Genomic DNA, 20484 nt, shown 5'->3' on the forward strand with positions numbered 1-20484 from the left:
AGCTCTTACCACGGTTGGTGATAGGTCCTGGTGCTGAACTTCTTTGCACTGCCCATGAGCGAGGGACCAGAAGCTAGAACTGAGGGGCTTCTGCAGCTTCCTCAGAAGCACTTGAGGAGAGTACACACCTTGCCCCCTCTCTGGAGCTTTGCCAACCTATCAGTTTGAAATTTTTTGCAGGGGTCTTGTTCTTGGTCTGCTTGCGACTTTTTGTTTTTCATTTTGCTATGCTGCAAAGGGCAGTCACCGTAGACTTAGCTTCCTTGTGTCTAGAATTTTCATCTTCAATGGAATAACTCAAACCTTAGAGAAACTCCTTTAACTTCCATACAAGACGAGTGTGCTCACTTACAATTCTCCTAACACCATTAGTCCAGAGACAAAAGCAACAGCAGCAACACTGTGCTACCACTTTAACACTTCAGCTTGTGAAATTGATTCTGGTTAAGATGCCTTATTGTGTTCAAGATTTAGGTGTTTTGTACACCAATTTATTATAAGTAGAAGCTTTTCATAAATTTGTCTGTATTTGAAGCATACAAAGTCTCAATTAAGAGTTATCCATATATTTGTTGTCTATAAGTCAATATTCACTTTAAATTTTATCCACATTTAGGAACAAAGTATATGTAGTAAAAATATTGGCCTTGGCATTTAATGCTCTTATATTTTACAATTGATAATAACGTATTTTGTTTTTCTACTTTATAGCTAGTCGAAGACTTAAAGACCAGATTTCACTCAGGTATGAATGTCTGGATTTTACAATATACTGAGTATGTAGAGAATACAAAATTCAGAAGCTGCCACCATGTTTTTCTCTGTGTAAGACAATTTCAGCTTCTTAGTTGAAGAATTAGTTGCTAATCAAAGTTGAATATTTATCTGTGGAGCATATAGTTTTAAATACCTGATTATTCCCCTGATACAGCATGAAATGCTGTTAGGACCCCTGTCTGTGGAGGTGATTCAGCTGTAAAGTGCTGGCTGTGCATATGGGAGAATGGGAGATGGATGCCCAGGGTCCACATGAGGCCTGATGGTCTTGTGCGCTTCTCGAATCCTGGTGAGCTTTCATGAGATTGCAGGTGAAGACAGATCATGCCCTGACATTTCTGGATTGCTTGCCTGAGGTTTGCATTCATGAGTGAAAGACCCAGTCAGAAAACTAATGCTTAAGGTTAGGTTCAACTCCTGAGTCTATATTCCTATCACCACACCTACACACTGGCATTTATGTACCTTAAATCACACATACATAGAAATATACAGCACATAACATATTTTGCACATATATGTAAAAGGATCCATTTTCAAGTCATTAATCCTTTTCACTAATTTGTTTGGCTGAGTTTTCTGTGGGAAGAGTGTGAGTAATATGGCAAGGTTCAAGACTCTCCAAGGCTTTGCTAAAGATCACTTCAGAATGGCCTTGTAGACATGCTTCTGTCCAGCAGGTTAATAGCTCCCTCAGTGAGCTCCCCAACTGTGGTGAATCCCAAGGTAGGTGAAGTTAGAAAAACAAACTGGTTGGTCCAGAGCTTAGCAACCAGAAGCCCTGAAATTTGGAGCTCTTAGCTGTAGTTTAGATGGAGTAGTGCAGGAAGGAATGGCCATTGAGTATAAAGAGGATCATCATAGATCCTGATGGTTTTGGTGCATGTTTTTAATCCCAGAACCCGGGAAAGCAGAGACAGGCGAATATGTGAGTTCAAGGCCAGCCTGGTTTACAAGAGCCAGTTCCAGGATAGGCTTCAAAACTACTGAGAAAGTCTGTCTCAAAAAACCAAAAAAGGAAAAAAATTTCATCATGTACTTGTGCACAGACTACCAATAAAGCAGCTTCATATCACCAAAATGTGGTGAATGCTGATATGGTTGGCAGCTTGATGTTTAGACATAGAGTTTATTTCATGTTCTCCCAAAGCAGCTTCATGGGAGAGAGTGTGTGACTAAATGAAATGCCTAAAAAGTTTCTTGACAGAAAATAGGCCAAAGTGCTTTAGGTTTAGAGGAAGAAATGAAATCGGAGCATTAAGTACTTAGAGAACAAAACAATCAGTTCCTGCAACCATCAGAACAAAGTGTGTGGAAAAACTGCCATTCCCCTGTTTTGTGTGCTTGGAAGTGTGTGTGTGTGTGTGTGTGTGTGTGTGTGTGTGTGTGTGTGTGTGTTGTTTTTATCAAGTGCTAAATTTTGTATGTTCTTCTCCATGAGAAAAGGTGGACAGAGAGCAATCATTAATCATCATCAACTGTTGAAGAACGAATTTAGAATTATTTGGCTGGGCCTCTTTGCCCATGCCTTTCATCCCAGAATATGGGAAGCAGGAGGCTTAGATCTCTTTGATTTCAAGACATACATGAAACATATAGTGTGTTAAAAGTTAGTTGGAATACATAATGAGATCCTCTTTCAAAAAATGTTTTTGTAAATATCTAATGTAAGATGTATTAGGGACTCAAAAAATAAAGATTTAGAAAACATGCTTAGTGTTTTGGTATGAATAGTTAAATGATGATCACTTTCAACATATATCACAGTGAAGGAACAATGACAAGAGAGCCAGAGCAGAGAAAGAAAAAACATGTCACCTTCAAAAAAGGTAAGAATGACACCATCTGCTCCTACCTTCTCTGAAGAAAATAAGGAAGAGTAAAGATTTTAATCCACAAAGAGGAATTAAGGAAAACAAGTATAAATCAAGCACTTTCAAGTGTGAAGTATTTTTGTCAAAACATTGCTTATTTTTTTGAAAGTAATTTTATTAAATTATAAAAAGTTTCCATTTACGCCCCTCCTCCCAACGCCCTCTCACTCCCCCCCCTCTTCTCCTCCCTCTTTGTCCCCAAGGGCAGTCAGGGTCTCCTGCCCTGTGGGAAGTCCAAGTTCCTCCCCCCTCCCTCCAGGTCCAGGAAGGTGAGCATCCAAACAGACTGGATCCCAAAAATCCAGTATATGCAGAGGAAACCAGTCTCAGTGTCATTGTCAATGGCTTCTCAGAAAGACTGCAGGCCAGCCACATTCAGAAAATCCGGCCACATTCAGAGAATCTGGTTGGATCACATGCTCGTTCAGTCACGGTCCATCTGGCCTTGGTAAACTCTCATTAGATCCGACCCCTAGTATCAGTGGGTGATAGTATCTCTCGCAGTCCTTCGTCATTTTCTTCCTCCTTCTGCTCCTCATTTGGATCTTGGGGGGCTCAGTTCGGTGCTCCAACGCGGGCCTCCATCTGTATCGCCATCCAACGCCAGATGAAGGATCTATGGTGATAAGCAAAATATTCATCAGTATGGTCACGGGCCAAGGCCGGTTCAGGCACCCTCTCCTCTGTCCAGAGAACAATCTGGGGATCTCTCCTTGGACCTGGGATCCCATATATAATCAAGTTTCCTGTAAACTCTAAAATGACTCCCATAGTTGAAATATATTCTTCCCTGATCCCACATTCATCCTTCCTCCCTTCCCCCCATCTCGGTCAGCCGAGCTTTCTCCATTCCTCCCCTACTCCCTTCTCTCTAACCCTCTCACCTTCCAACAACCCTCCCACCCCCCCCCCCCATGCACCCAAGGTTACCTGGGACTCTTGACTATTTCCTACCTCCTGGCGGATAGCTAGATAATCTTCATCAGGTTCGTCTTCTTATTTAGCTTCTCTAGGATCACGAATTATAGGCTCAAAGACCTTAAATTATGGTTAGAATCCACTTAAGAGTGAATACATACCGTGTTCCTCTTTTTGGGTCTGGCTTACCTCACTCAGTAAAGCGTTTTCTATGTCCATCCATTTGCATGCAAAATTCAAGATGTCATTATTTTTTACCGCTGAGTAAAACTCTAATGTGTATATGTTCCACACCTTTTTTTAACCATTCTTCTATTGAGGGGCACCTAGGCTGTTTCCAGGTTCTGGCTATTACAAATAGTGCTGCTATGAACATAGTTGAACAAACACTTTTGTAGTATGTTTGGGAATCTCTAGGGTATATTCCCAAGAGAGGAATTGCTGGGTCCTGGGGGAGGTTGACTTCCAGTTTCCTGAGAAACCGCCACACTGATTTCCAAAGTGGCTGCACAAGTTTGCATTCCCACCAACAATGGATGAGTGTTCCCCTCACCCCACATCCTCTCCAGCATAGGCTATCGTTGGTGTTTTTGACTTTAGCTATTCTGACAGGTGTAAGATGGTATCTCAAAGTGGTTTTGATTTGCATTTCCCTGATCGCTAAGGAGGTTGAGCATGACCTTAAGTGTCTTCTGGCCATTCGAAGTTCATCTGTTGTGAATTCTCTGTTCAGATCAGTACCCCATTTTTTAATTGGGTTAATTAGAGTTTTAGTGTCTAGTTTCTTGAGTTCTTTGTATATTCTGGAGATCAGACCTTTGTCTGATGAGGGGTTGGTGAAGATCTTCTCCCAGTCAGAAGGCAGCCTTTTTGTCCTACTGACAGTGTCCTTTGCTTTACAGAAGCTTCCCAGTTTCAGTAGATCCCATTTATTCATTGTTTCTCTTATTGTCTGTGCTGCTGGGGTCCTACTTAGGAAGAGGCCTCCTGTGCCTAAATCTTGTAGACTACTTCCCACTTTCTCTTCTATCAGGTTCAAAGTGGACGGATTAATGTTGATGTCTTTAATCCATTTGGACTTGATTTTTGTGCATGGTGATAGATATAGATCTACTTTCATTTTTTTACAGGTTGACATCCAGTTATGCCAGCACCATTTGTTAAAGATGCTTTCCTTCTTCCATTGTATACCTTTAGCTCCCTTGTCGAAAATTAGGTGTTCATACGTTTGTGGGTTAATATCTGGGTCTTCTATTCGATTCCATAGGTCGACTTCTCTGTTCTTATGCCAATACCAAGCTGTTTTCAATACTGTAGCTCTATAATAGAGTTTGAAGTCAGGGATGGTAATGCCTCCAGAAGTTCTTTTATTGTATAAGATTGTTTTGGCTATCCTGGGTTTGTTTTTTTTTTTTTATTTTTTTATGATTGTTTTTTTAGTAAATTTTATTAAATTATAAAAGTTTCCATTTCTGCCCCCCCCTCCCAACACCCTCCCACTCCCCCCACTCCCCCCCTCCTTCCCCTCCGTCCCCCAGGGCAGTCAGGGTTTCCTGCCCTGTGGGAAGCTCCAGCTCCCTCCCCCTCCCTCCAGGTCCAGGAAGGCGAGCGTCCAAACAGACTGGATCCCCAAAATCCAGCATATGCAGAGGAAACAGGTCCCAGTGTCATAGTCAATGGCTTTTCAGAAAGACCCCGGGCCAGCCACAGTCAGAGAATCCGGCCAAATTCCGAGAATCTGGCTAGATCACGTCCTCGTTCAGTCCCAGTCCTACTGGCCCTGGTAAATTCTCATCAGATCCGTTCCCTTGTATCAGTGGGTGATAGCATCCCTCGCAGTACTGATTTCGTCTTTCATGTTCCTCCTCCTTCCGCTCCCCCTCCGGACCTCGGGGGGCTCAATCCGTTGCTCCAATGTGGGCCTCCGACTGCATAGCCGTCCTTCGCCAGACGAAGGATCTATGGTGATAAGCAAAATATACATCAGTATGGTCATGGGCCATGGCCGATTCAGGCACCCTCTCCTCTGTCCAGAGAGCAATCTGGGGGATTTCTCCTTGGACCTGGGATCCCATATATAATCAAGTCTCCTGTAAACCCTAAAATGGCTCCCTTAGTTGAAATATATTGTTCCCTGATCCCATATTCATCCTACCTCCCTCCCCCCCCATCCCCAGCCACCAAGCTTTCCCCGTTCCTCCCCTACTCCCTTCTCTCTAGCCCTCTCCCCCTCCATCGACCCTCCCACCCCCCCCATGCACCCGAGGTTACCTGGGACTCTTGTCTATTTCCTACCTCCTGGTGGATAGCTAAATAATCTTCATCAGGTTCATCTTCTTATTTAGCTTCTCTAGGATCACGAATAATAGGCTCAAAGACCTTTAATTATGGTTAGAATCCACTTATGAGTGAATACATACCGTGTTCCTCTTTTTGGGTCTGGCTTACCTCACTCAGTAAAGCGTTTTCTATTTCCATCCATTTGCATGCAAAATTCAAGATGTCATTGTTTTTAACCGCCGAATAAAACTCTAATGTATATATGTTCCACACCTTTTTTAACCATTCTTCTATTGAGGGGCACCTAGGCTGTTTCCAGGTTCTGGCTATTACAAATAGTGCTGCTATGAACATAGTTGAACAAATGCTTTTGTAGTATGTTAGGGAATCTTTAGGGTATATTCCCAAGAGTGGTATTGCTGGGTCCTGGGGGAGGTTGACTCCCAGTTTCCTGAGAAACCGCCACACTGATTTCCACAGTGGCTGCACGAGTTTGCATTCCCACCAACAATGGATGAGTGTTCCCCTCACCCCACATCCTCTCCAGCATAGGCTATCGTTGGTGTTTTTGACTTTAGCTATTCTGACAGGTGTAAGATGGTATCTCAAAGTGGTTTTGATTTGCATTTCCCTGATCGCTAAGGAGGTTGAGCATGACCTTAAGTGTCTTCTGGCCATTCGAAGTTCATCTGTTGTGAATTCTCTGTTCAGATCAGTACCCCATTTTTTAATTGGGTTAATTAGAGTTTTAGTGTCTAGTTTCTTGAGTTCTTTGTATATTCTGGAGATCAGACCTTTGTCTGATGAGGGGTTGGTGAAGATCTTCTCCCAGTCAGAAGGCAGCCTTTTTGTCCTACTGACAGTGTCCTTTGCTTTACAGAAGCTTCCCAGTTTCAGTAGATCCCATTTATTCATTGTTTCTCTTATTGTCTGTGCTGCTGGGGTCCTACTTAGGAAGAGGCCTCCTGTGCCTAAATCTTGTAGACTACTTCCCACTTTCTCTTCTATCAGGTTCAAAGTGGACGGATTAATGTTGATGTCTTTAATCCATTTGGACTTGATTTTTGTGCATGGTGATAGATATGGATCTACTTTCATTTTTTTACAGGTTGACATCCAGTTATGCCAGCACCATTTGTTAAAGATGCTTTCCTTCTTCCATTGTATACCTTTAGCTCCCTTGTCGAAAATTAGGTGTTCATACGTTTGTGGGTTAATATCTGGGTCTTCTATTCGATTCCATAGGTCGACTTCTCTGTTCTTATGCCAATACCAAGCTGTTTTCAATACTGTAGCTCTATAATAGAGTTTGAAGTCAGGGATGGTAATGCCTCCAGAAGTTCTTTCATTGTATAAGATTGTTTTGGCTATCCTGGGTTTGTTTTTTTTTTATTTTTTTATGATTGTTTTTTTAGTAAATTTTATTAAATTATAAAAGTTTCCATTTCTGCCCCCCCTCCCAACACCCTCCCACTCCCCTCACTCCCCCCCTCCTTCCCCTCCGTCCCCCAGGGCAGTCAGGGTTTCCTGCCCTGTGGGAAGCTCCAGCTCCCTCCCCCTCCCTCCAGGTCCAGGAAGGCGAGCGTCCAAACAGACTGGATCCCCAAAATCCAGCATATGCAGAGGAAACAGGTCCCAGTGTCATAGTCAATGGCTTTTCAGAAAGACCCCGGGCCAGCCACAGTCAGAGAATCCGGCCAAATTCCGAGAATCTGGCTAGATCACGTCCTCGTTCAGTCCCAGTCCTACTGGCCCTGGTAAATTCTCATCAGATCCGTTCCCTTGTATCAGTGGGTGATAGCATCCCTCGCAGTACTGATTTCGTCTTTCATGTTCCTCCTCCTTCCGCTCCCCCTCCGGACCTCGGGGGGCTCAATCCGTTGCTCCAATGTGGGCCTCCGACTGCATAGCCGTCCTTCGCCAGACGAGGATCTATGGTGATAAGCAAAATATACATCAGTATGGTCATGGGCCACGGCCGATTCAGGCACCCTCTCCTCTGTCCAGAGAGCAATCTGGGGGATTTCTCCTTGGACCTGGGATCCCATATATAATCAAGTCTCCTGTAAACCCTAAAATGGCTCCCTTAGTTGAAATATATTGTTCCCTGATCCCATATTCATCCTACCTCCCTCCCCCCCCCATCCCCAGCCACCAAGCTTTCCCCGTTCCTCCCCTACTCCCTTCTCTCTAGCCCTCTCCCCCTCCATCGACCCTCCCACCCCCCCCATGCACCCGAGGTTACCTGGGACTCTTGTCTATTTCCTACCTCCTGGTGGATAGCTAAATAATCTTCATCAGGTTCATCTTCTTATTTAGCTTCTCTAGGATCACGAATAATAGGCTCAAAGACCTTTAATTATGGTTAGAATCCACTTATGAGTGAATACATACCGTGTTCCTCTTTTTGGGTCTGGCTTACCTCACTCAGTAAAGCGTTTTCTATTTCCATCCATTTGCATGCAAAATTCAAGATGTCATTGTTTTTAACCGCCGAATAAAACTCTAATGTATATATGTTCCACACCTTTTTTAACCATTCTTCTATTGAGGGGCACCTAGGCTGTTTCCAGGTTCTGGCTATTACAAATAGTGCTGCTATGAACATAGTTGAACAAATGCTTTTGTAGTATGTTAGGGAATCTTTAGGGTATATTCCCAAGAGTGGTATTGCTGGGTCCTGGGGGAGGTTGACTCCCAGTTTCCTGAGAAACCGCCACACTGATTTCCACAGTGGCTGCACGAGTTTGCATTCCCACCAACAATGGATGAGTGTTCCCCTCACCCCACATCCTCTCCAGCATAGGCTATCGTTGGTGTTTTTGACTTTAGCTATTCTGACAGGTGTAAGATGGTATCTCAAAGTGGTTTTGATTTGCATTTCCCTGATCGCTAAGGAGGTTGAGCATGACCTTAAGTGTCTTCTGGCCATTCTAAGTTCATCTGTTGTGAATTCTCTGTTAAGTTCAGTACCCCATTTTTTAATTGGGTTAATTAGAGTTTTAGTGCCTAGTTTCTTGAGTTCTTTGTATATTCTGGAGATCAGACCTTTGTCTGATGAGGGGTTGGTGAAGATCTTCTCCCAGTCAGAAGGCAGCCTTTTTGTCCTACTGACAGTGTCCTTTGCTTTACAGAAGCTTCCCAGTTTCAGTAGATCCCATTTATTCATTGTTTCTCTTATTGTCTGTGCTGCTGGGGTCCTACTTAGGAAGAGGCCTCCTGTGCCTAAATCTTGTAGACTACTTCCCACTTTCTCTTCTATCAGGTTCAAAGTGGACGGATTAATGTTGATGTCTTTAATCCATTTGGACTTGATTTTTGTGCATGGTGATAGATATAGATCTACTTTCATTTTTTTACAGGTTGACATCCAGTTATGCCAGCACCATTTGTTAAAGATGCTTTCCTTCTTCCATTGTATACCTTTAGCTCCCTTGTCGAAAATTAGGTGTTCATACGTTTGTGGGTTAATATCTGGGTCTTCTATTCGATTCCATAGGTCGACTTCTCTGTTCTTATGCCAATACCAAGCTGTTTTCAATACTGTAGCTCTATAATAGAGTTTGAAGTCAGGGATGGTAATGCCTCCAGAAGTTCTTTTATTGTATAAGATTGTTTTGGCTATCCTGGGTTTTTTGTTTTGCCGTATAAACTTGATTATTGTTCTCTCAAGGTCTGTGAAGAAGTTTGATGGGATTTTGATGGGGATTGCATTGAATCTGTAGATTGCTTTTGGTAGAATTGCCATTTTTACTATGTTGATTCTCCCAATCCAAGAGCAGGGGAGGTCTTTCCATTTTCTGGTATCCTCCTCAATTTCTCTTTTCAAAGGCTTAAAGTTCTTGTCAAATAGGTCTTTCACATCCTTGGTTAGAGTAACCCCAAGATATTTTATGGTGTTTGTGGCTATCGTGAAAGGTGATGTTTCTCTGATTTCCCTCTCCGTTTCTTTATCCTTTGTGTATAGGAGTGCCACTGATTTTTTGGAGTTGATCTTGTATCCTGCCACATTACTAAAGGTGTTTATCAGCTGTAGGAGTTCTTTGGTAGAGTTTTTGGGGTCGCTTAAGTACGCTATCATATCGTCAGCAAATAACGAAAGTTTAACTTCATCCTTTCCAATTCGAATCCCCTTGATCCCCTTATGTTGTCTTATTGCTATTGCTAGAACTTCAAGCACTATATTGAAGAGGTATGGTGAGAGTGGACAGCCTTGTCGTGTTCCTGATTTTAGTGGAAAGGCTTTGAGTTTCTCTCCATTCAATTTGATGTTAGCTGTCGGCTTGCTGTATATTGCTTTTATTATATTTAGGTATGATCCTTGTATCCCCAGTCTCTCCAACACCTTTATCATAAATGGGTGTTGAATTTTGTCAAACGCTTTTTCAGCATCCAATGAAATGATCATATGATTTTTTTCTTTCAGTTTATTTATATGATGGATTACATTGATAGATTTGCGTATGTTGAACCATCCCTGCATCTCTGGGATGAAGCCTACTTGATCATAATGGATGATTTTTCTAATGTGTTCTTGGATTCGGTTTGCCAGTATTTTATTGAGAATTTTCGCATCGATGTTCATGAGTGAGATTGGCCTGTAATTCTCTTTCTTGGTTGTGTCTTTGTGTGGTTTTGGTATTAGGGTGACTGTAGCTTCATAAAAGGAGTTTGGCAGTGACTTTTCTTTTTCTATATTGTGGAATACATTAAGGAGTATAGGTATTAGCTCTTCCTGGAAGTTCTGGTAGAATTCTGCATTGAAACCATCTGGTCCTGGGCTGTTTTTGGTAGGGAGATTTTTGATAACAGCTTCTAGTTCTTCACGACTAACAGGTCTATTTAGATTGTTCACCTGGTCTTGGTTCAACTTTGGTATATGGTACTTATCTAATAAAATGTGCATTTCTTTTACATTTTCCAACTTTGTGGCATATAAACTTTCGTAGTAAGATCTAATGATTCTCTGAATTTCCTCCGTGTCTGTGATTATGTCCCCCTTTTCATTTCTGATCCTATTAATTTGCAAGTTCTCTCTCTGCCGTTTGATTAGTTTGGATAGGGGTTTGTCAATCTTGTTGATTTTCTCCAAGAACCAGCTTTTTGTTTCATTGATTCTTTGGATTGTTTTCTGTGTTTCTATTTTGTTGATTTCAGCCCTCAGTTTGATTATTTCCAGTCTTCTACTCCTCCTGGGTAAATCAGCTTTTTTTTCTAGAGCTTTCAAGTGTGTTGTTAAGTCTCCAATGTGTGCTTTCTCTGTTTTCTTTAGGTGGACACTTAGTGCTATGAACTTTCCTCTTAGCACTGCTTTCATTGTGTCCCATAGGTTTGAATACGTTGTGTCTTTGTTTTCATTATATTCAAGGAAGACTTTAATTTCTTTCTTTATTTCTTCCTTGACCCAGGGGTGATTTAGTAGTTGACTGTTCAACTTCCATGAGTTTGTTGGCTTCCTGGGTGTACCATTGTTGTTGAATTCTAATTTTAATCCATGGTGATCTGACAAGACAGAGGTGGTCACTAATATTTTTTTGTATCTGTGGAAGTTTGCTTTGTTACCAAGTATGTGGTCAATTTTCGAGAAGGTTCCATGGGCTGCAGAGAAGAAGGTATACTCTTTCCTATTTGGGTGGAGTGTTCTATAGATGTCTGTTAAGTCCATTTGATTCAGTACCTCCAGTAAATCTCTTATTTCTCTGTTAGGTTTTTGTGTGATTGACCTGTCCATTGGTGAGAGAGGAGTGTTGAAGTCTCCTACTATTAGTGTGTGTGGTTTGATGACTGCCTTGAGTTCTAGAAGAGTTTCTTTTACATATGTGGGTGCCTTTATATTAGGGGCATAGATATTCAAGATTGAGACTTCTTCCTGATGAATTGTTCCTGTTATGAGTATGAAATGTCCATCTCCATCTCTTCTGATTGATTTTAGTTTGAAGTCGATTTTTTTAGATATTAGAATGGCCACACCCGCTTGTTTCTTAGGACCATTTGCTTGGAAAACCTTTTCCCAACCCTTTACTCTGAGTAGGTGTCTGTCTTTGTGGTTGAGGTGTGTTTCTTGTAGACAGCAGAATGTTGGATCCTGTTTTCGTATCCAATCTCTAAGTCTGTGCCTCTTTATAGGTGAGTTGAGACCATTGATATTAAGTGATATTAATGACCAGTGATCGATGACTCCGGTCATTTTTTTGGGTAGTAGCGTGTATGTGTTTTCCTTCTTTGAGTTGTGCTTGTGAAGGGTCGCTAGATGTCTGAGTTAATGTAGGCAGTGTTGGGAATGTTGGATTCCTTGGGTTGTGATTTTCCTTCTAGTATTCTCTGTAAGGCTGGATTAGTAGCTACGTATTGTTTAAATTTGTTTTTATCCTGGAATATTTTGTTTTCTCCGTTGATAGTGAACAATAGCTTGGCTGGGTAAAGTAGTCTGGGCTTGCATCCATGGTCTCTTATTTTCTGCAGTACCTCTATCCAGGACCTTCTGGCTTTCATGGTTTCCATCGAGAAGTCTGGTGTAAGTCTGATAGGTTTACCTTTATAAGTTACTTGACCTTTTTCCTTTGCAGCTCTCAATATCCTTTCTTTAGTCTGAATGCTTTGTGTTTTGATTATTATATGACGAGGGGATGTTTTTTTCTGATCCAGTCTATTCGGTGTTCTGTATGCTTCTTGAACCTTCATAGGAATATCGTTCTTTATGATGGGAAAGTTTTCTTCTTTAATTTTGTTGAGTATATTTTCTGGACCTTTGAAATGCAATTCTTCTCCTTCTTCTACTCCAGTTATTCTTAGATTTGGTTTTTTAATTGTGTCCCACAGTTCCTGAATGCTTTGTGATGAGAATTTGTTGGATTTGCTGTTTTCTTTGGACAGAGTGTTTAATTTCTCTATGGTGTCCTCAGAGTCTGAGATTCTTTCTTCTATCTCTTGTATTCTATTGGTTAAGCTTGTTTCTCAAGTCTCTGTTCGTTTACCCAGATTTTCCATAGCCAGCCGGCCCTCGGTTCGTGATTTCTTCATTGACTCCATTTCAGTTTTCAAATCTTGAACTGTTTCTATTACCTGTTTGATTGTTTTTTCTTGGTTTCCCAGAATTTCATTTACGGATTTACTCATTTCTTCAAACTTTTTGGTATATTTCTCTTCCATTTCTTTACTCATTTCCTCAATTTTTTTGTTATACTTATCTTCCATTTCTTTACGGCAGATTTTCACCTCCTGTTTAAGTTCCTCTATTATTTTCATAAAGAAGCGCTTAGAGTCGATTTCTTCTATTTCTTCTGGAGTAGGGTGTTCAATTCTTCTAGTTTCGAGCTCCCTGGATTCTGGCGATGTCATGTTGCCTTTCAGGTTGTTGGAGGAAATCTTGTATTAGCTCCTGCCCATCTCCCCCACTCTGGATGAAACTCCTCAGCACTTTCTGGATAGAACTCCTCAGCACTCTCTGGGTAGGACTTCACAGCACTCTCTGGATAGAGCTCCTCAGCCCTCTCTGGGAAGAACTCCTCAGCAGGGCAACAGGGCTAGCTGGTCTTCCCAGGACCCAGGAGACAAAGGGCCCGCAGCAGTGGGGGGAGGGTAGGGGTCCCTTGGAACACCGAAGACCCTGCCGCAGAAGCTGAGGCGGGAAGGGCTGTGCTCCCTTCCTGGACAGGCAGGCAGGCTGCCCAGGCTAGCACCCACTCACCTCTCTGGGAAGAACTGCTCAGCAGGGCACAGGGCTAGCTGGTCTTCCCAGGACTCAGGAGACAAAGGGCCCGCAGCAGTGGGGGGAGGGGTGGGGTCCCTTGGAACACCGAAGACCCTGCTGCAGAAGCTGGGGAGGGGACTGTGCTCTCTTCCTGGGCAGGCAGGCTGCCCCGGTGAGCACCCACTCACCTCTCTGGGAAGAACTGCTCAGCAGGGCAACAGGGCTAGCTGGTCTTCCCCAACATTGCTTATTTAATTTTAATGCTGACATCTGTACTGCCTTTGAATAAATGAGAAAACATCTTTACACAGCACATGTCCTCCATAGTCACATTGCAGTAAATAGGGTTGTCACAAATACAGATTCTCCTTGAGTTTTATGACAAATGTCTTGTATGTTGTACTGCATATCACTACACATCTCACTGCCACTAAAATATAATTACGTCTCAAAAAACCTCAATAATCAATTATTTTCATTAACTAATTTCCTACCTTATGATGTAATTAAATCATCTGAGTTCTTAAATGTCTGTGAAAGTTCTCAGTTTGGAAAGTTTTGGCATACTGTATAATTGTTTTCTTTAGAAATCTCCTATTTTAGGGTGGAAGTGTTTTTTTTTTCACAGTGACTGTATTGATTTTAGGAAGACTTATCAATCCTTATATGTTTTCCTTTTCTTTCTTTTTCTTCTTCCTTTTTCTCAGGCCCTACCTCCCCTTGTTCCCTCCACCCATCCCTAAATCCCTCCCTTCCTCCCTCCCTCCTTTCTTCTCTCTCTCTCTCTCTCTCTCTCTCTCTCTCTCTCTCTCTCTCTCTTTTTCTCTCTCTTTCTTTTCTGAAGTGCTAGAGGTTGAACATAAGGATTTGGGAGCATTCTATGCAAGCACCCTACCCATAATCTCTGCCTTCTCTTTTTGTTAAATAGAACAGGGTAACAATGTATATCATTTCCATGCTGCAAAACATGTTTCAAGAATAAAAATTGAAACAAAAGGCAAAGTGAAGAAAATGACATCATTCTGTATTTCAAAGAATTAGCTGCCTCCCCATTGAGTCTGGAGAGCCTTTGTGGCAGTGGAGGGAACACCACGTAGTATTTACTTTCAGCAACTGTCATCACAGTGTGGCAACCACATTAGGTAGTGAATCCAAAACCCTCTTCCCACAAGAGTAAGATGAAGAGAGTCAATATGATTGTAATGGAGACTGCTCTGTGTCACTTTATTATGAAGTTAGTTGTTCATGGCATTTGTGGTGGTGAGAACTGACTGAGGCCTCCTGCATAATAAGCATAGGCCTTCCTACTGAGCCGCAATCCCAGTCCACTAGTTGGTGGCTCAAATGGCCATCCTGAGACACGGGGCATTCTAAAAAGGCACACTAAGTTTCCTTGACTTTAAACAAGACAAAAATGAATGAACATTTCATGTCTTGTTTGGTTTGTTTATGTTTATTTTAGTTTTTTGAGACAGGGTTTTTCTGTGTGTAGATTTGGAGCCTGCCCTTTAATATATTCTCTACACCAAGCTTGCCTTGAACTCCCATAGAGCGTCCTGCCTCTGTTTCCAAGCACTGGGATTAAAGGTGTGAGCCACCACTGCCTGCCTCCAATGTTTCATTTCTAAAAGCAAACTGCAAGTGTCCAGGGAAGGATTGAGTTTGTTTATTGTTTACATATGAAGACATGTACAATGATTCTATGTCAGAAGGTAGCCCATGGAATTTGCTGCTCCAGTCTCACAGCTGCTTCTCTGCTGATCTCTCACCTGAGGTAGAGCTCGGGGTTATTACTACCAAGGGAGGGATCTTTCCAGTAATTCATTTCAGGGGAAGATGATGCCTGCTATCATGAACATCCTTTAAGCTGCTTATAAGTCTGGAAACACAGATGGAACTCAGGATATTCTTCCCTCAAAAGGGATGAGGAGAGAAAGCCTGTTGCCTGCCTTCCCTTGAGCTGTTATGTAAAGATCTTTGTTCCTCTTCTTTCTTTCTGCAAGGTTTCATCCTGATACAAAAGACAGAAGCCATACATATAGTCCCAGTGGTAGGAATTTTCATGATAAAATGAACAATTTTAACTAAAAGGCTCAACAAGGTTCTTCGTTTCCTTGAAGAACAAAAATATGTATAGGCCCATGGATTTTTTTTTCCATTTTGAATATGTTTTTTTGTTTGTGAGACACAGTTTTATTGTTACATAGTTCTGGCTGTCATGGGAATCACAGGGTGATTGTTTATTTTTAGGTATTATGCTTGATAAATTTAAGTCTTGCTTGATTTGAAATAAACAAAATGGATTAATTCTACTTGAATAAATTTCCTACAAAAGTGTATTTACTCTAGAATAGTCTAGATTAGTCTCAAAAATGAATACTATGTATCTAATCATTTTATATATTATATTTCTTTAGCATTGTAATAAATTTATTTTGATTTTTTTAGAAGTCCATTATAACACTGATCTGAAGCCTTTTTGCAGGTGAGGTCTAAGAATACAATAATACTAAGGAAATTCAAAGATAACAAGCCAATTATTGGTTGTATTCTCAGATAGATACTGATTTATACACTCAATTTTTGCTTTGTTTTCTAATCCCCATAGTATTATCAATGTATTTTAGCCTGAAATATTGTTGTTTTTAGATCATGGACATGAGGTGTATACTCAACCATCATTTCCAAAGTACCAATTCTGTGTTTTGGAAAATGAGCTTACTCATGATAACCACACTCACTATGTCCATCTGACACTCCTTGCCTTTTCAAAATTTTTCTGAAATCAGTTAGTGTACTAGACTTTCATCACACTTATCTTTCTGAGTGCTGACAGAATTTGGGATCTCTCTGCATTATCACACAGTATTACAAGAAGCCAACAAATTACTTTCTTCCTTTGACACCATCTCCATAGAGGCCCTTTGGTCCTGTGTAGCACCCTTTCATAGGTGGTGGAAGATCCCATGCCTTCCTCCTACCACAGTGCTCCATCCATTACTTGTCCATCAATGTGAGCTGTTTTCTACAGTAATGAAGTCTCTGGATCTCAGTAGATTATCTGAATGTAGAGAGCCAAACCATAGCATGACTATTCTGTTTGTGTCTATGAAAGTGGGCTATGTCTTCCCCAACTGTAGGACATGAACATAGAGTAGAAGGCCCTTTCCTTCAGTGATCTGCTCTCTCAGACACTGATTTGGCTGAAAATTAAAGGTGATATGTCAAGCTAGTCCTGTGCTCATCTTAATTGATTGCTTCCATAATAGAGGACAATAGTGTTATCATTTGTGGGGCCATGTACATTGGATGCACATTAATAAATTGCTTATTTACTCCATGTTAAAAGATCCAACGGCATCACAGTTTATGTCCAAAGTGCAGATTCATAATTTACAGTATTTACAGCTGTTCCAAGAAATACCTTGCAAAAAACATGTTACTTTCTACTTGGAATTCTAAACTGTCTCAAGCTAATAACCTGAAATTATCCACCGAGTTTTATTGTTATTCATGTTTTTATCTCATTAAGTTAATAGCAATGCTCATTTGGCATATAAACAAGCTGATTGTGGTTTCAAGATTCACTCATGAATGGACTACTAAGGGACAGCTTGAGCGTCTCCTAGGCCATGGTATCTTGTAAGAGTGCTGGCAGAAGCAGGAATCTATTTTATGGTCCACAAACAAACCTTATGGGAGATAACATCACATGCATTGAGAGCCCACAAAGTAGCATGACAGAGAGGGGTTCTGTGATGCTTTAATAGCAAGGGATGATTTGACAAGTGGAGTCAGGGTACTAATTACATTGAGCACAAGAGTGACCATCAGTTATTACAGTATTAAAAAATGTGTTGAAGAGAAACTAGTGTCTTTGTCATTCTCTCTCTCTCTCTCTCTCTCTCTCTCTCTCTCTCTCTCTCTCTCTCATGTGTTCCTATGCTTTCAGTGGATTAATTTTTGTGGACTAAATTCTTTCCTTTCTTTCACATGTGAAAAAGTTTAAAAGAAAGTATCACTAAACCTAATCAACTGATTGAAGGACAAGTTAATGCTTGACTGTAAATCTCTAATGTATGTTAGGAAATCAAACAACAAATAAAACATTTGGTAAATGTTTTTATATGAATATTAAAATATTACTTTTTAAAATATGCCACAGCAGCATACGACCACCTGCTGGAGAGCTGAAATCAATTCTTAAGAAGTCTATTCAGATCAGTGGAGGTAAGAGTAATCATGAATACTTTGCTGCTACTTCCCTAATTTCAATAGCAACTTAATTCATTCAAAACAGGAACAAAGTAAATAAGATGTAAACGTAATTTCACTTTAAAATTTGCCTCCTAATGTTCTTCACGTTCAAAATTATTTAAGAAATTGTTTTCTGAGAAATTTTAGTATCAAACTATATTATCTCAACCATGTTTGTTTATTTAACGTGAGCCTCTGAGGCACACAGTAATTTTGTATAAATAAAAGGACCTCTAACTAGTCCACAGTATGTGTCTGCTAGAGTTATGTGACAGCAATTTTGCTTGTTATAAAATGAATTTTTCTTTCATTTTTGTAATAAATACATTACATTTATGCTACCTATATATCAGTGTCAATCAAACGTGATTATGTAAAAAACAGAAGTACAGTATTCAATTACTTTCATTAAGGATTTGAGAACTAAATTTAACTACATTTTTATGAGGTTTGTTCCTTTCTATAATTTCTCTATTTAGACATATTAGACAATTCACATATGGTTTTATGTTTATCTTTAATTATCTGCTATTTAATCTGACTATTTCTTGGCATAAAAAATAATAGGCTTGCTCAACTTTTAAAAAATATGGACTTTGGGTCTTGTAGGCAGTGCTGTGTATTGATCATTGCCATTATAAGCATTCTAGACAAGCGCTTGCCCTGTTGGCTATGTCGCCAGCACCTTTTTCCTTTGGTTTATTAGTGTAGGGTATAGTGATACTTGGTTTATATGCTGATAGACATAACTTCCAGAACAATTTGCCACAGTAGGAGGAAGGCTGAGAAAAGAGCATCATTCTGCAGTGGACAGCACTGACTGGTCCATTGAGTCTGGATAAGATTCTAAGAGTGGGAGGAACACTACAGAGTCTGGGCTTTCAGCAGCTGTCACCACAGTGTCTTTCACACCTACCTTGCCTATTGAGAGCACAGCATCAAGCGAATAGGAGTACATGGAGCGTAGAGGGTCTGAAAGAGTCAGTATTATTGTAATGTGAGTGACTGTCCTTTACATTATTTCCACACTGGATTTCCTTTGTGGTGAAGAGGGTTGATGGGGGTCTCCCACGTGCTAAGACTCATTGACAGTCCATTTGTTGATGGGATAAATGCTTTGCCTCAGCCATTGGCAATGCCGAGGAGGTTGGTTATACTGAAGTTTCCATACTGTGAATGAGATAAATAAAAATTTGCTTTATTCCTTTGTAGTGGGCGGGCTGTTAGCATTCAGTGAAAGCTACTCACTTGAAGCTGTGTATGTGTAGACACAAATGTTTCCTGTTAGGTACGACTCCCATGGAATTGCTGCCCGGTCCCCACATTTCTTCCATGCTTCTCGCCCTAGAGATACAGTTCAGGGTGCATAACTACTGCAGGGGGCTTTCCAGTAGCTGAACTTTGCACTGCCTGTGGGTGAGGGACCAGAAGCTAGAACTGAGGGGCTTCTGCAGCTTCCTCAGAAGCACTTGAGGAGTGTACACACAGTGCCCCCTCTCTCTGTAGCCTTACCACCCTGGCATCTGGAAATTCTTTGCCCTTGGTCTACCTGTGTTTTGTAAGTTTTGCCATGCTGCAAAGAGTGGTCCTCATAGACTTAGCTTCCTTGTGTCTGGAATTTTAATTTTCAATGAAATAAGTTCAACTTAATCTTAGAGAGGCTCTTTTCACTTCCATGCAAGATAAGTATGCTCACTTACAATTCTCCTAACACCACTATTCCAGAGACAAAAGCAACAGTAGCAACACTGTGCTACCACGTTAACACTTCAGCTTTTGATACTGATTCTGGTTAAGATGTCAGTTTCTCGGTTTGATAATGCTAATGCTCATGATCATAGGTGTTTTGTACACCAATTTATTATTAGTATTAACTTTTGAGAAAATTGTCTCTGTATTTGAAACTTACATGAGTTGTAAATTAAGAGTTATCTTTGTATTTTTGCCTATAAATCAGTATTCACTTTAAAAACTACGAAGGTTCAAAGTATATGTAGTAATGAAGTATTAGCCTCAGCATTCAATGCTCTTTTTTCTACAGTTGCTTACAACATATTTTGCCTTTCTGCTCTCTAGATAATGGAAGAAATAAAGACCAGCTCTCACTCGGGTAAGAATGTCTGGATTTTAATTACAATGAGTATGTAGAGAATATAAAGTTCAGAAGCTGGCACCATGTTTTCCTCTGTGTAAGACAATTTTTGCTTCTTGATTATTTGCTAATCAAAGCTGAATTATACCTCAGATACAGCATGAAATGCTGTTAAGAGTCCCTGTCTGTGGAGGTGATTCAGCGGGTAAAGTGCTGGCTGTGCATATGGGAGAATGGGAGAAGGAAGCCCAGGGTCCACATGAGGCCTGTTGGTCTTGTGCGCTTCTAGAATCCTGGGGAGCTTATGGTGAGATTGCAGGTGGAGACAGAGCATCCCTCACATTTCCTGGATGGCTTGCCTTGATTGCTGCTAGCCTGGGGCTTGCATTCATGAATGAGATTCAGTCATATAACTATGGCCGAGGGTGAGGGTCGACACCCAAGTCTGTACTCCAATCACCACATCTACACACTGGCATGTATGTATCGGAAATCACACATACTTACAAATACACTGCACATAACATACCATGTACATATATGTAAAAATATTAGTTTTCAGGAAATTAATCCTGTTTACTAGTATGTTTAAGGCA

At 40.9% G+C, this 20484-nt stretch overlaps 1 protein-coding gene across 3 annotated transcripts in view; it reads left to right on the plus strand.

The window, feature by feature from the left end:
- The window catches only part of LOC125397705 (uncharacterized), a 46674-nt gene that overhangs the window by 15932 nt on the left and 10258 nt on the right, over nucleotides 1-20484 (plus strand). For 2 of the 3 annotated variants that reach the window (XM_087911947.1, XM_087911945.1), the window contains exons 6-10: nucleotides 712-745; nucleotides 2545-2606; nucleotides 15988-16024; nucleotides 17705-17769; nucleotides 19873-19906. In XM_087911947.1, coding sequence (XP_087768073.1) covers nucleotides 712-745; nucleotides 2545-2606; nucleotides 15988-16024; nucleotides 17705-17769; nucleotides 19873-19906 — 232 coding nt within the window. The remainder of the gene's footprint in view (nucleotides 1-711; nucleotides 746-2544; nucleotides 2607-15987; nucleotides 16025-17704; nucleotides 17770-19872; nucleotides 19907-20484) is intronic. The other variant, XM_087911946.1, reaches the window with a different exon arrangement.

This window comes from Myodes glareolus, chromosome 12 (genome assembly GCF_982192425.1).
Source record: "Myodes glareolus chromosome 12, mMyoGla1.1, whole genome shotgun sequence".
NCBI classification, from domain to species: domain Eukaryota; kingdom Metazoa; phylum Chordata; class Mammalia; order Rodentia; family Cricetidae; genus Myodes; species Myodes glareolus.